The sequence below is a fragment of the Bombina bombina genome, chromosome 5 (genome assembly GCF_027579735.1).
Source record: "Bombina bombina isolate aBomBom1 chromosome 5, aBomBom1.pri, whole genome shotgun sequence".
NCBI classification, from domain to species: domain Eukaryota; kingdom Metazoa; phylum Chordata; class Amphibia; order Anura; family Bombinatoridae; genus Bombina; species Bombina bombina.
In genome coordinates, this window is record NC_069503.1 from 470,612,335 (window position 1) to 470,624,340 (window position 12,006).

At 36.5% G+C, this 12,006-nt stretch overlaps 1 protein-coding gene across 7 annotated transcripts in view; it reads right to left on the minus strand.

Annotated features, from left to right (window-relative positions):
- BRD9 (bromodomain containing 9) overlaps nucleotides 1-12,006 on the minus strand; it is an 88,621-nt gene that overhangs the window by 64,806 nt on the left and 11,809 nt on the right. For 4 of the 7 annotated variants that reach the window (XM_053714350.1, XM_053714352.1, XM_053714351.1 and 1 more), the window contains exons 2-6: nucleotides 7,810-8,030; nucleotides 7,313-7,445; nucleotides 2,055-2,115; nucleotides 1,675-1,819; nucleotides 549-659 (exon numbers count right to left, since the gene is read on the minus strand). In XM_053714350.1, coding sequence (XP_053570325.1) covers nucleotides 549-659; nucleotides 1,675-1,819; nucleotides 2,055-2,115; nucleotides 7,313-7,445; nucleotides 7,810-8,030 — 671 coding nt within the window. The remainder of the gene's footprint in view (nucleotides 1-548; nucleotides 660-1,674; nucleotides 1,820-2,054; nucleotides 2,116-7,312; nucleotides 7,446-7,809; nucleotides 8,031-12,006) is intronic. The other 3 variants (XM_053714354.1, XM_053714353.1, XM_053714349.1) reach the window with 1 other exon arrangement.

Sequence of the window (12,006 nt, forward strand, 5' to 3'; positions counted from 1 at the left end):
GCTCACCAGAGTAAGTGCTGTGTAAAAAGTTATACTCAGCTGCAGGTAAAAAAAAATATAAAAAAAAAATATGAAGAAATGAACAGCAGCCAATCAGCATCAGCAGTGCTGAGGTCATGAACTCTTTTACTGTGTTTTAATGAGATTTCACTTAACTCATGAGATTTCATAGTAAACTTCCTTAAACTGAATAGGGAAATAATATGAGTGTGCACAAAGCTCACTCCCATGCCTGTCCCGGGACAGACATACTGATTTGCTGCTTGAAGTCCTTTGGAATGGAGTTTGAATACTTAGGACATTTTGAGGTAAAATATCTTTCTTTTTTACATAGAGATGTTCAGGTGATAATTTTCTAGTCAGCTTTTTACAGCTATGCTGCATCACTTTCAAGTGTTTCAACATTTGGGTATCATGGCCCTTTAAGCTACTTGAGAGGAAAATAGAATTGAGAAATAACTGTATTGCTCTGTTTTTATGGAATCTTATGTAAAAAATGTCATGTGTTGAAAGAATAAAATAAATAAAATTTAGTTAAAGCATCTTACTTTGCTCATCATCTTGAAGCCGGTGTGTAGTAGCTTCTTGGCCAACTTATAATATACAGTTTCTGGCCTGTTGTAAGTCATTGCATTGTCACACATAAGTTTAAAGTCAGCCTGTGAAACAAAAATGAGATTATTTAATCAGATCATGTTATTTTATGGAATAGTGCAACTATTATAATTATGCACTAACATTTAAAAGGGCAGAAGAGTCAAAACCAAAATGCGCATGGGGGTGTTACAATTTTCAAAACATGCATTTTCGCAACATACTTTCATTAGCAAAAAAGCTTCTTTTAAAAGCTATTGCTGCTGCAGGGCATAAGCACACGATATGTGCGACTAGAACTTCAGGTTTCAAACGCCATGCCTCCTCAGAGAGGTGACGGTGCTGAGTATTACATCAGCAAAGACTTAATTTGTGTCATACAAACCAGAGTTGACTCTTGGATAAGGTGCAATCGCTGAATGCTGGTGTATAGTGCACTCACAACATATGCGTGTATGCTGCTGAAAAACAGTAATTAACTTTTTCTAGAAGAATCTTTGCTAATGGAAGTATATTGAGAAAAAAAAAAAAAATCAATTAAAATTTTAAAATGTACCCTTGCACATTTCAATTTTGACCTTTCTATCCCATTAAGATTTAATAATCTAAAAAAGTGCCATAGACAAATGTGAGAGGGGAAGATTAAATAGATCATGCGTCTGGTGGGTGATGGTATATTTGCAATCAAGAGCACCGATATAGAAGGGTTTAGTGTTAGTAAAGGGCTTTGAATGTTAGGTTCAAGATTTAGAATTTGTTTTCTTGAAGGACAGAGTTTTGATTATCAATTACAAACCAATGATTGTTGGTTATCAAATGTCTGACCCCCTCCATGCATCTCTGGATTTCCGTTGTGAGAGAGATACACAAGGCAAATAAGAGTTAAAATTGTTGGAGATGATGGGTTTTAGAAGCTGAGATCCATAGAGCAAAAAAGTCATTTGTGATGAGCAAAGATGTAAGGAGATGAAATTATGAGTCTTGCATGTGAAGTGGTGCAGGGGAAAAAGTGCTGTTACGTAAAAGTTTACTAACAAAATAGGTTTTTAAAATTTATATAAATTGACAAGAGAAAATTACCTTGAATTCTGTGATTGATTTATATTCATTAGCTTCAATCTTTTCTTTCATGGTACTAAAATCCATAGGGTGCTTAATTATCATGAAATAACCAGGTGCAATTTGATCAGTGACCGGAAAAGCAAAAAATCCATGTGGATCTTTTCTAAAATTAAGAAGGAAAAAGTAAAAACAAAATATGCAAATATGGGAATAAACAACATTCTGATAAGTGATCTAAATATAATGAAATTATTACACTTTACAGCAAGTTATAAAACAGACCAGTCATATCAGTAAAATAGGCTACTGACCCTCCTCATTTTGAAAACCATGAGTTAAAAAAGGGTTAATACATTTAAATTCCAAGGAGAAAAGTTAAAATACTAAGGAACACATACCGTTGCAACTGCCTGAGGAAATATTCTAGGAGCTGTTGTATTGGAGTGCTCTCATTTTCTGCTACAACAAACAAAGGTTGTTGGATTATTAAAGGACTAATAAACAAACAGAAAACCATAAAAAAATAAATGCATAATAAATATACACAATGCAAAATCACTGTGTTTTAAATTTCCCATGAGTAGATTTTTTTTTCTGACACATTTCAAAGTTAGTTTATTTTTCTGGCCACTGCCTCATGTGACAGCCATCAGCCAATCACAAAATGCATATACGTATACCCTGTGAATTCTTACAAATGTTCAGGGGGAGCTGGTGCTTCAGAAAGTGTGCATATAAACAGATTGTGCATATTTAGATATTGAATGTGAATTGGAAAATTGTTTAACATTGTGTGCTCTAGCTGAATTATTATAGTTTAATTTTGTCTTTAGTGGTCCTTTAATATGAAATACATATGGAGGTAGGGGGCAAACACATATGGTCTCATCATTTCTCATTATTATAAATCAGAGGATCCTGGCATTTTTTGCTTGGGGATAAACCTGGCAGATTGTTTAATCTGGAATCTTTTCACCCTTACGCCTTTAACACTGATCTAGAGTATGGCTTATGTATAAGCTATGCAGTTAAAAAGGTACAAACACAGAATGTATACTTGCAAACTAAAAGGGTACTGTCCGATACCACAATCAATAATTAAATTAAAAAGGTATAGGTGGGGAAACATCTTAGGTCACAATATTTTGTGCTGCTCCAGCTCATTAAAATATCTACTCAATATCTTTGTTGTGCAGGATAATTTATACCACTGGTTTTCAAACCTGTCCGCAGGCCTCCCTAAAAAGCCACATTTTGAAGATGTCTGAACTGGAACACAGGTGAAATAAACAGCTGCTTAGTAAACATGGTTATTTTACCTGCTATCATACAAGGTAAACCTGAAAAACCTGGCCTGTTGGGGAATCCTGATGACAGGTTTGAAAACCAGTACTCTATACCTAGATATGAGATGTTCCTAAATTGTTTGAGCTGCGGATTGTGTCTACCAATAGCTCTAATATTATAAAGTAATTTTTTAACCTGCGGCCTTCATGCATCCCCCCACCAGCAGATGTCTCTAGGTATCTGCTGTATCACATAACAAGTTTTTGCTATACTTGGAACTATACAGTTATAGAAGCTTAAAGTGAAGATCAACTTTGATGAATGAAAGCCCTGTTTTTAAAAATACTATTAAAAACAGGGGCACTTTCATTCATCAAAGTTTATAAAGCAGCCGTTTTGTTTAAAAACTTACCTCTCTCCTCTTCACAGCCAGAGCAGCTTCTCCCGCCCGCAGATCATCTCTTCGGACGTCAGCAATGACTAATCAGGCTTCTTCCAATAACGGCTTCCCCCCAGAACAAACATTGCCTGAGGCCATGCTGTGATTGGAGGAAGCCTGATTCTTCATAGCCGACGTATGAAGAGAGGTTTTGCGGGCGGGGGAAGCTGCGCCAGCTGTGAAGAGGAGAGAGGTAAGTTTTTAAACAAAACGACTGGTGTGTAAACTTTGATGAATGAAAGTGCCCCTGTTTTTAATAGTATTTTTAAAAACCGGGCTTTCATTCATCAAAGTTTACCTTCACTTTAAGTGTTCCTCAGGTAGTGATCAGGACATCACCTCTCTTATTATTTGGGTAGTGGACTGTTGCTATTTCTATCAGCCCCTTGTTCAGAACATCTGTTCCTTTATGATAATTTAAAATGTGATGAGGGACATGGTTAGTTTATTTTTAATACAGATTCTAGGCAATATTTGCTTAGTACACTATTGAGAGCCAGGTCCCACAATAGGTGTTTGATTATGTTTTAAAATGTTCTTTCTTTTCATGTTATGTCAAATTTATATTTCATTCTACCGATAGATCTACAAATTCAGCTTGTAGACATGTATTAATAAGCCTGACCTTTACACTGCCTTTTTATGCTATACTTTGACAATGATGTTATACTACTAGTCTAGCTACATATTCATTTATTGTATTAAGCAATTCTTGATGCAGGAAAGATTAAGAGTAGGCTATACTATGGGAAAAATATTCTCCTTTCTATGTCAGTGGAATGAATCTACTTTTTTGCCTAGATCGCACCTTGCATAATGCTAACATGTCTACCTTTTGGTTTGTTTTGCATACGCTGTAGTAACTCTTCGAGGCAGTATTTTAGCTTATGAACTACTAAGTTACTCAATGTGCTCATTTCCCATGTAGTGGTGGGCTTACATATGTTATTAATGATTTGGCCTAAGCTTTTTATGTATATATGTGACATAGGCACCCAGAGTATATATGCTTTTACATACAAAGAACCACTAAATACAATAGAATTGCATACATAACATGTGCATAATAAAAAGGCAATGATTTAACACTACTCTGAATTTCAAATAAGCAGTAGATTTTGTCTGGGGAATTTATGTTTTCTCCCATCTTCTAGCCCCCTGAATCACGTGACAGCCATCAGCCAATAACAGATTAGTATACGTATACCCTGTGAGTTTGTGCACATGCTCAGTAGGGGCTTGTTCCCCAGAAAATGTGAACATAAAAAGAGTGTGCAAAATTTGATAATGGGAGTAAAATTGGAAAGTGTCTTAAAACTGCTGCTCTTTCTGAATCATAGTATATTTTGATATGAGTGTCCCTTTTAAGCTGTGTTGAGCTCTGTACATTTTAAAAAGGGTTTCTCTTATTCACTTGACGTTTATAGAGTATGACCAACTAATACTGATCGTGAATAGGTGCATTCTTTACTTATTAATCAAGGGGAATATATGACTTGTGAACCTAAGGATTTTCAAAATGAAGGCCATCATGTTAGTTGCGATATATTTACTACTTATGCATAATATGTATGTTTTAGAGCCTATACTGCATATAGCATTTGAGGTTAGTAATAAATTGTAAGTATACATTTCTTTTGCATGAAATGTAATTTAAGTTTATTCTCTACTTTTGCATTTACTGATATTAGTTTAGTGGTTCAGCAATGATAAACTGTATTGCCCTACTATTTCTTTATGTACTTGTAAACTTTGTTTCACTACTGTTGTGTAGTTTGTGTAGATACTATTTTGATAACCTGTACCTTGATATTTAACCACTTAAGGAAACTGCTCCAGTTTGATCAATTGTTTCATGATGGAATAATTCCGTCATTGGTCATTTAGGGGTTAATGTCCCGGTTGTATTTTACTTTTCCTGTATAACTGATCAAGATCTGTAGTGGCATTCTATGTAATCTATTATGGCTATATGTTTTAATTTTTTTTTATAAATATATTTTTTTTTTTATAGGACTAGACTGGCACCAGAAATTATGTTCTATCCTGGTTATTGTCAACCTGTATTTTCTTAGTAACAACAGGTGGACAGACAGTGCTTAGAGATATAATGAATTTAAATACAGAAGCTAAAAAGACGAACTACAAACTCGGAATAGGGGGAGTTACCTAAAGTTTCCCACCCCTAGACTGTGTAATTCAGTATACCCTTATCAAGCACTAACCATGCAGGATTCAATAATACAAATCAAAACAATAGCGATTATATACAGCTAAATTAACATATTTTACTCCGTTATCTTGAGTGCTACTTTGGAGGGTTCTGATAAAGGACTGTACAACATTTGCTCTGTTTTACTAACCCAATGCCTAAAAGGCTTTAACTTGTGGGACAGAACTGTATGTTAATAACGCTAACAGTTGCAAGTAACCATGATTACAGCCGTGGGGGTGCATATTGAAAAAGTGGACTTACCATAATCTTTATAGCTTGTGGCAATTTGTTGTTAAATAAATAAAAAATATATGTTAATTTAGCTGTATATCATCGCTATTGTTTTGATTTGTATTATTGAATCCTGCATGGTTAGTGCTTGATAAGGGTATACTGTGTATACAGTGTCTAGGGGTGGGAAACTTTAGGTAACTCCCCCTATTCTGAGGACGTAGTTCGTCTTTTTAGAGTATATATATATATATATATATATATATATATATATATATATATATAAATATAATAGTGAATTTTTCAATGTGCACCCCCACGGCTGTAATCATAGTTACTTGCGACTGTTAGCGTTATTAACATACAGTTCTGTCCCACAAGTTAAAGCCTTTTAGGCATTGGGTTAGTAAAACAGAGCAAATGTTGTACAGTCCTTTATCAGAACCCTCCAAAGTAGCACTCAAGATAACGGAGTAAAATATGTTAATTTAGCTGTATACAATCGCTATTGTTTTGATTTGTATTATTGAATCCTGCATGGTTAGTGGTTGATAAGAGTATACTGAATTACACAGTCTAGGGGTGGGAAACTTTAGGTAACTCCCCCTATTCTGAGTTTGTAGTTAGTCTTTTTAGTATATATATATATATATATATATATATATATATATATATATATATATATATATATTAATTACAGTAAATTTGCATTTATAGTTAAATAGCATAACTTTAAAACGAATGCTGCTAGTACTAGTTTCAAATGATCATTTCTTTAGAGATACCAACACACTGTGCATAGGTTTTAATATGCCAAGGCCTTTATTTCAAACTTAACATGATCCTTAAAAATACTGGCTATGCCGATAAAATACTGGCTGGGTGACTACCCCATCTATAAACTGAAACGGTCAAACCTAAATTTCTGGAATAATAACACAGCCTTCCACTGAACTGTATCTGGCCCTCCACTTCTCACAACCAAATATAGCTAACGTCTAAACAAAAGGAGACATTTGTAAGTAACTGATTTTATAAAAAATAATTTTCTTATTAATTTAGCAAATGTGTCCTGCTAGAGGTGACAAAAAAAAAAATCTGAGGATAGGAACATGAACACAATATTATTACAAAGTAATTAACGTTTCATAGTCATGCTAAAGACACTAGCGATGCCCTTTTCTCCCACAAGAAGATAACTGTAATATTTCCTACAGTAAACTAATTTTTTCGGTGTCATTTTCATAGAACTATTTATAAAAAGAGTATTATTATATATGACTAGATGGGTAGAAACAGTGACCACATTCACACAAAGGTTAAATCCTTACAACACTCAGATCACCAGTCTTTGTGAATTGTTGTTCTCAGGGCAAGCTGCATAATAAGAATGTCACTTATTGCTATCTGTATCACTAAAGAACTTGAATACTGACCAGGATTATATATTATTGCACTAATGGTTCAAATACTAAACAATTCACCTGGGTGAGTCCTACATGCCCTGACTGGGCGATCTGAGGGAGTTTCAACTTCTACTTTTTTCCCTGGCTCAAATTCCTCTGTTTCACCATCGGAGTCACATTGCTCTTTCTCCCGCTTCCTCTTCCTCTCTTCCTGAAAGATAGAGGGAATAAGATACATGATAATCAGGTGTGCAGACCGCAGGAAATGTATTGGTATATGCTTGGCCGAGTATTGCAACGCTCCATATATGAGAACATCTTCAACTCCCGATTTCGCTAACAAACTGCAGTTGTACAACCTTGGGATAACAGAAATAAAACAGAATATTCTGAAAAGGAGAAATTGGGCAGAACAAACGTCAGGCCAAATTTCTCAAGGTTTTAACAACAGTATTTTCCCTAAAATAAAACATAGTATTAGCGAGCACAGTGTCCAGTTTATGAAATATTGTTTGAAAACATAGCAATAATAATAAAATTTTAAAAAAACAAACAAAAAAACCCCAAAAACATACTTTCCTTCGTCGCCTTTCATCTTCATCCACATGTTTATCCTTCTCCTTTTCAGACTTCTTTTTCTTTTTTTTCTTTTTCTCCTTGTGTCGCTCACGTTCATGATCTGAACGCTCATCATAGTAGCTAGAATCATGTCCTGATCCAGAGAGCTCTGTCACTTCACTGCATCCAACTTTAAGGACCAGTTTTAAGGGCTTTTCCAGAGGCTTATCAACATAGTCTAAAATCAAGGGGACACAAATAAAATTCTACAACAAATATATACGTTTTTAAAAAATTATCAGTATTGACTTAACTCGACCAGTGATACAAATAAAGAACAAAATTAAATTAAAGGGACAGTCAACACAAAAATGTATATTGTTTAAACAGATAGATAACGCCTTTACAACCAATTCCCCAGCTTTGCACAACCAACATTGTTATATTAATATACTTTACAACATTTAAACCTCTACATTTCTGCCTGTTTGTAAGCCACTACAGACAGCCTCTTATCACATGCTTTTTTATTTGCTTTTCACAAGAGAGACTGCTAGTTCATGTAGGCCATATAGATAACATTGTGCTAACGCCCGTGGGTTGTGGACGACACTGCACTAATTGGCTAAAATGCAACTCAATAGATAATAAGAATTCATGTGATCAGGGGCTGTCAGAAGAAGCATAGATACAAGGTAATCACAGAGGTTAAAAAGGAAATTTATGCTTACCTGATACATTTATTTCTTTTACGATATGACGAGTCAACGGATTCATCCTTACTTGTGGGATACAATACCAAAGCACCAGGACACGGATGAACGGGAGGGACAAGACAGAGACCTAAACGGAAGGCACCACCTTTCTCCAAAAAACAGCCTCAGAAGAAGCAAAAGTATCAAATTTGTAAAATTTGGAAAAAGTATGAAGGGAGGACCAAGTCGCAGCCTAACAAATCTGTTCAACAGAAGCATCATTTTTAAAAGCCCATGTGGAAGCTACAGCTCTAGTGGAATGAGCCGTAATTTTTTCAGGAGGCTGCTGTCCAGCAGTCTCATATGCCAGGCGGATAATGCTTTTCAGCCAAAAAGAGAGAGGTAGCCGTAGCTTTTTGACCCCTACGCTTTCCAGAATAAACAACAAAAAGAGAAGATGTTTGACGAAAATCCTTGGTTGCTTGTAAGTAAAACTTCAAAGCGCGAACCACGTCCAAGTTATGTAACAGACGTTCCTTCTTAGAAGAAGGATTAGGACACAAGGAAGGAACAACAATTTCCTGATTAATATTCTTATTTGAAACAACCTTAGGAAGAAATCCAGGTTTAGTACGTAAAACCACCTTATCAGAATGGAATATAAGATAAGGCGAGTCACATTGTAATGCAGAAAGCTCAGAAACTCTTCGAGCAGAAGAGATAGCAACTAAAAATAAAACTTTCCAAGATAACAGCTTAATATCTATGGAATGCATGGGTTCAAACGGAACCCCTTGAAGAACATTAAGAACTAAATTCAGACTCCATGGCGGAGCAACAGGTTTAAACACAGGCTTGATTCTGATTAAAGATCCTAGGAATCCTAATCTTACTCCATGAGTAGCCCTTGAATTTGCACCAATAAAGATATTTACGCCATATCTTATGGTAAATCTTTCTAGTGACAGGCTTGCAAGCCTGAATCAGAGTATCAATGACCGACTCAGAGAATCCCCGCTTTGATAAAATCAAGCGTTCAATCTCCAGGCAGTCAGCTGCAGAGAAGTTAGATTTGGATGTTGGAACGGACCTTGAATGAGAAGGTCCTGTCTCAATGGTAGTTTCCACGGACGTAGAGACGACATGTCCACTAGATCCGCATACCAAGTCCTGCGTGGCCACGCAGGCGCTATTAGAATTACTGAAGCTCTCTCCTGTCTGATTCTTGCAATCACACAAGGTAGGAGAGGAAAAGGTGGAAACACATAAGCCAGGTTGAACGACCAAGGTACTGCTACAGCATCTATTAGTACAGCCTGGGGATCCCTTGACCTGGACCCATAATGTGGAAGTTTGGCATTCTGTCGAGATGCCATTAAATCCAATTCCGGTGTGCCCCATTGTTGAGTCAATGATGCAAACACCTCCGGATGGAGTTCCCACTCCCCCGGATGAAAAGTCTGACGACTTAGAAAATCCGCTTCCCAGTTCTCTACTCCTGGGATATAGATCGCTGATAGATGGCAAGAGTGATTCTCTGCCCATCGGATTATCTTTGATACCTCTATCATCACAAGAGAACTCCTTGTTCCCCCCTGATGATTGATATATGCTACAGTCGTGATATTGTCCGAATGGAATCTTATGAATTTGATCAGTGACAACTGAGGCCATGCCTGAAGCGCATTGAATATTGCTCTCAGTTCCAGAATATTGATTGGTAATTGAGACTCCGTCGGAGTCCAAGTTCCTTGAGCCTTCAGGGAATTCCAGACTGCACCCCAGCCCAAGAGGCTGGCGTCCGTTGTCACTATAACCCATGATGGCCTGCGGAAGCACATCCCCTGGAGCGGTCTCATATGAAAACGAGCAAAGAGGATCGCGTCCGATGCTGCAGTCATAGGACCTAAAACTTCCATGCACATAGCTACTGAAGGGAATGACTGAGACTGAAGATTCCGACAGGCTGCAACCAATTTTAAACGTCTCTTGTCTGTTAGAGACTAAAGGGACACTGAACCAAAATTTTTTCTTTTGTAATTCAGAAAGAGCATGCAATTTTAAGCAACTTTCTAATTTACTCCTATTATCATTTTTTCTTCATTCTCTTGCTATCATTATTTGAAAAAGAATGCATCTAAGTGTTTTTTTGGTTTCAGTACTCTGGACAGCACTTTTTTATTGGTGGATGTATTTATCCACCAATCAGCAAGGACAACCCAAGTTGTTCACCAAAAATGGGCCGGCATCTAAACTTACATTCTTGCATTTCAAATAAAGATACCAAGAGAATGAAGAAAATTTGATAATAGGAGTAAATTAGAAAGTTGCTTAAAATTTCATGCTCAATCTGAATCACAAAAGAAAATTTTTGGGTACAGTGTCCCTTAAGTCATGGACACTGAATCTATCTGGAAACCTAAAAAGGATACCCTTTTCTGAGGATCCAAAGAACTTTTTGGTAAATTGATCCTCCAACCATGTCTTCGAAGAAACAACACTAGTTGATTCACGTGAGATTCTGCAGAACGTAAAGACTGAGCAAGTACCAAGATATCGTCCAAATAAGGAAACACTGCAATACCCCGCTCTCCGATTACAGAGAGTAGGGCTCCGAAAAGCTTTGAAAAGATTCTTGGAGCTGTTGCTAGGCCAAAAGGAAGAGCAACAAATTGGTAATGCTTGTCTAGAAAAGAGAATCTCAGGAACCGATAGTGATCCGGATGAATCGGAATATGAAGATATGCATCCTGTAAGTCTATTGTGGACATACTGTATAATGTCCTTGCTGAACAAAAAAAAGGCAGAATAGTGCTTATAGTCACCATTTTGAAAGTTGGTACTCTTACATATAGATTCAAAATCTTTAGATCCAGAACTGGTCTGAATGAATTTTCTTTCTTTGGGACAATGAATAGATTTGAATAAAACCCCAGACCCTGTTCCTGAAACGGAACTGGCATGATTACCCCTGATAATTCCAGGTCTGAAACACACTTCAGGAAAGCCTGAGCCTTTCCTGGGTTCGCTGGAATGCGTGAGAGAAAAAATCTTCTCACAGGCGGTCTTATTCTGAAACCTATTCTGTACCTCTGAGAGACAATACACTGAATCCAATGATTTTGGACTGAATTAATCCAAACATCTTTGAAAATTTTTAATCTGCCCCCTACCAACTGAGCTGAAATGAGGGCCGCACCCTCATGCGGACTTGGGGGCTGGCTTTGATCTTTTAAATGGCTTGGATTTATTCCAATTTGAGGAAGGCTTCCAATTGGAAACAGATTCCTTTGGGGAAGGATTAGATTTCTGTTCCTTATGTCAAAAGGAATGAAAACGGTTAGAAGCTTTAGATTTACCCTTAGGTTTTTTATCCTGAGGCAAAAAGATTCCCTTCCCCCCAGTGACAGTTGAAATTATTGAATCCAACTGAGAACCAAATAATTTATTACCTTGGAAAGAAAGAGATAGCAATCTGGACTTAGAAGTCATATCAGCATTCCATAGATTTAAGCCATA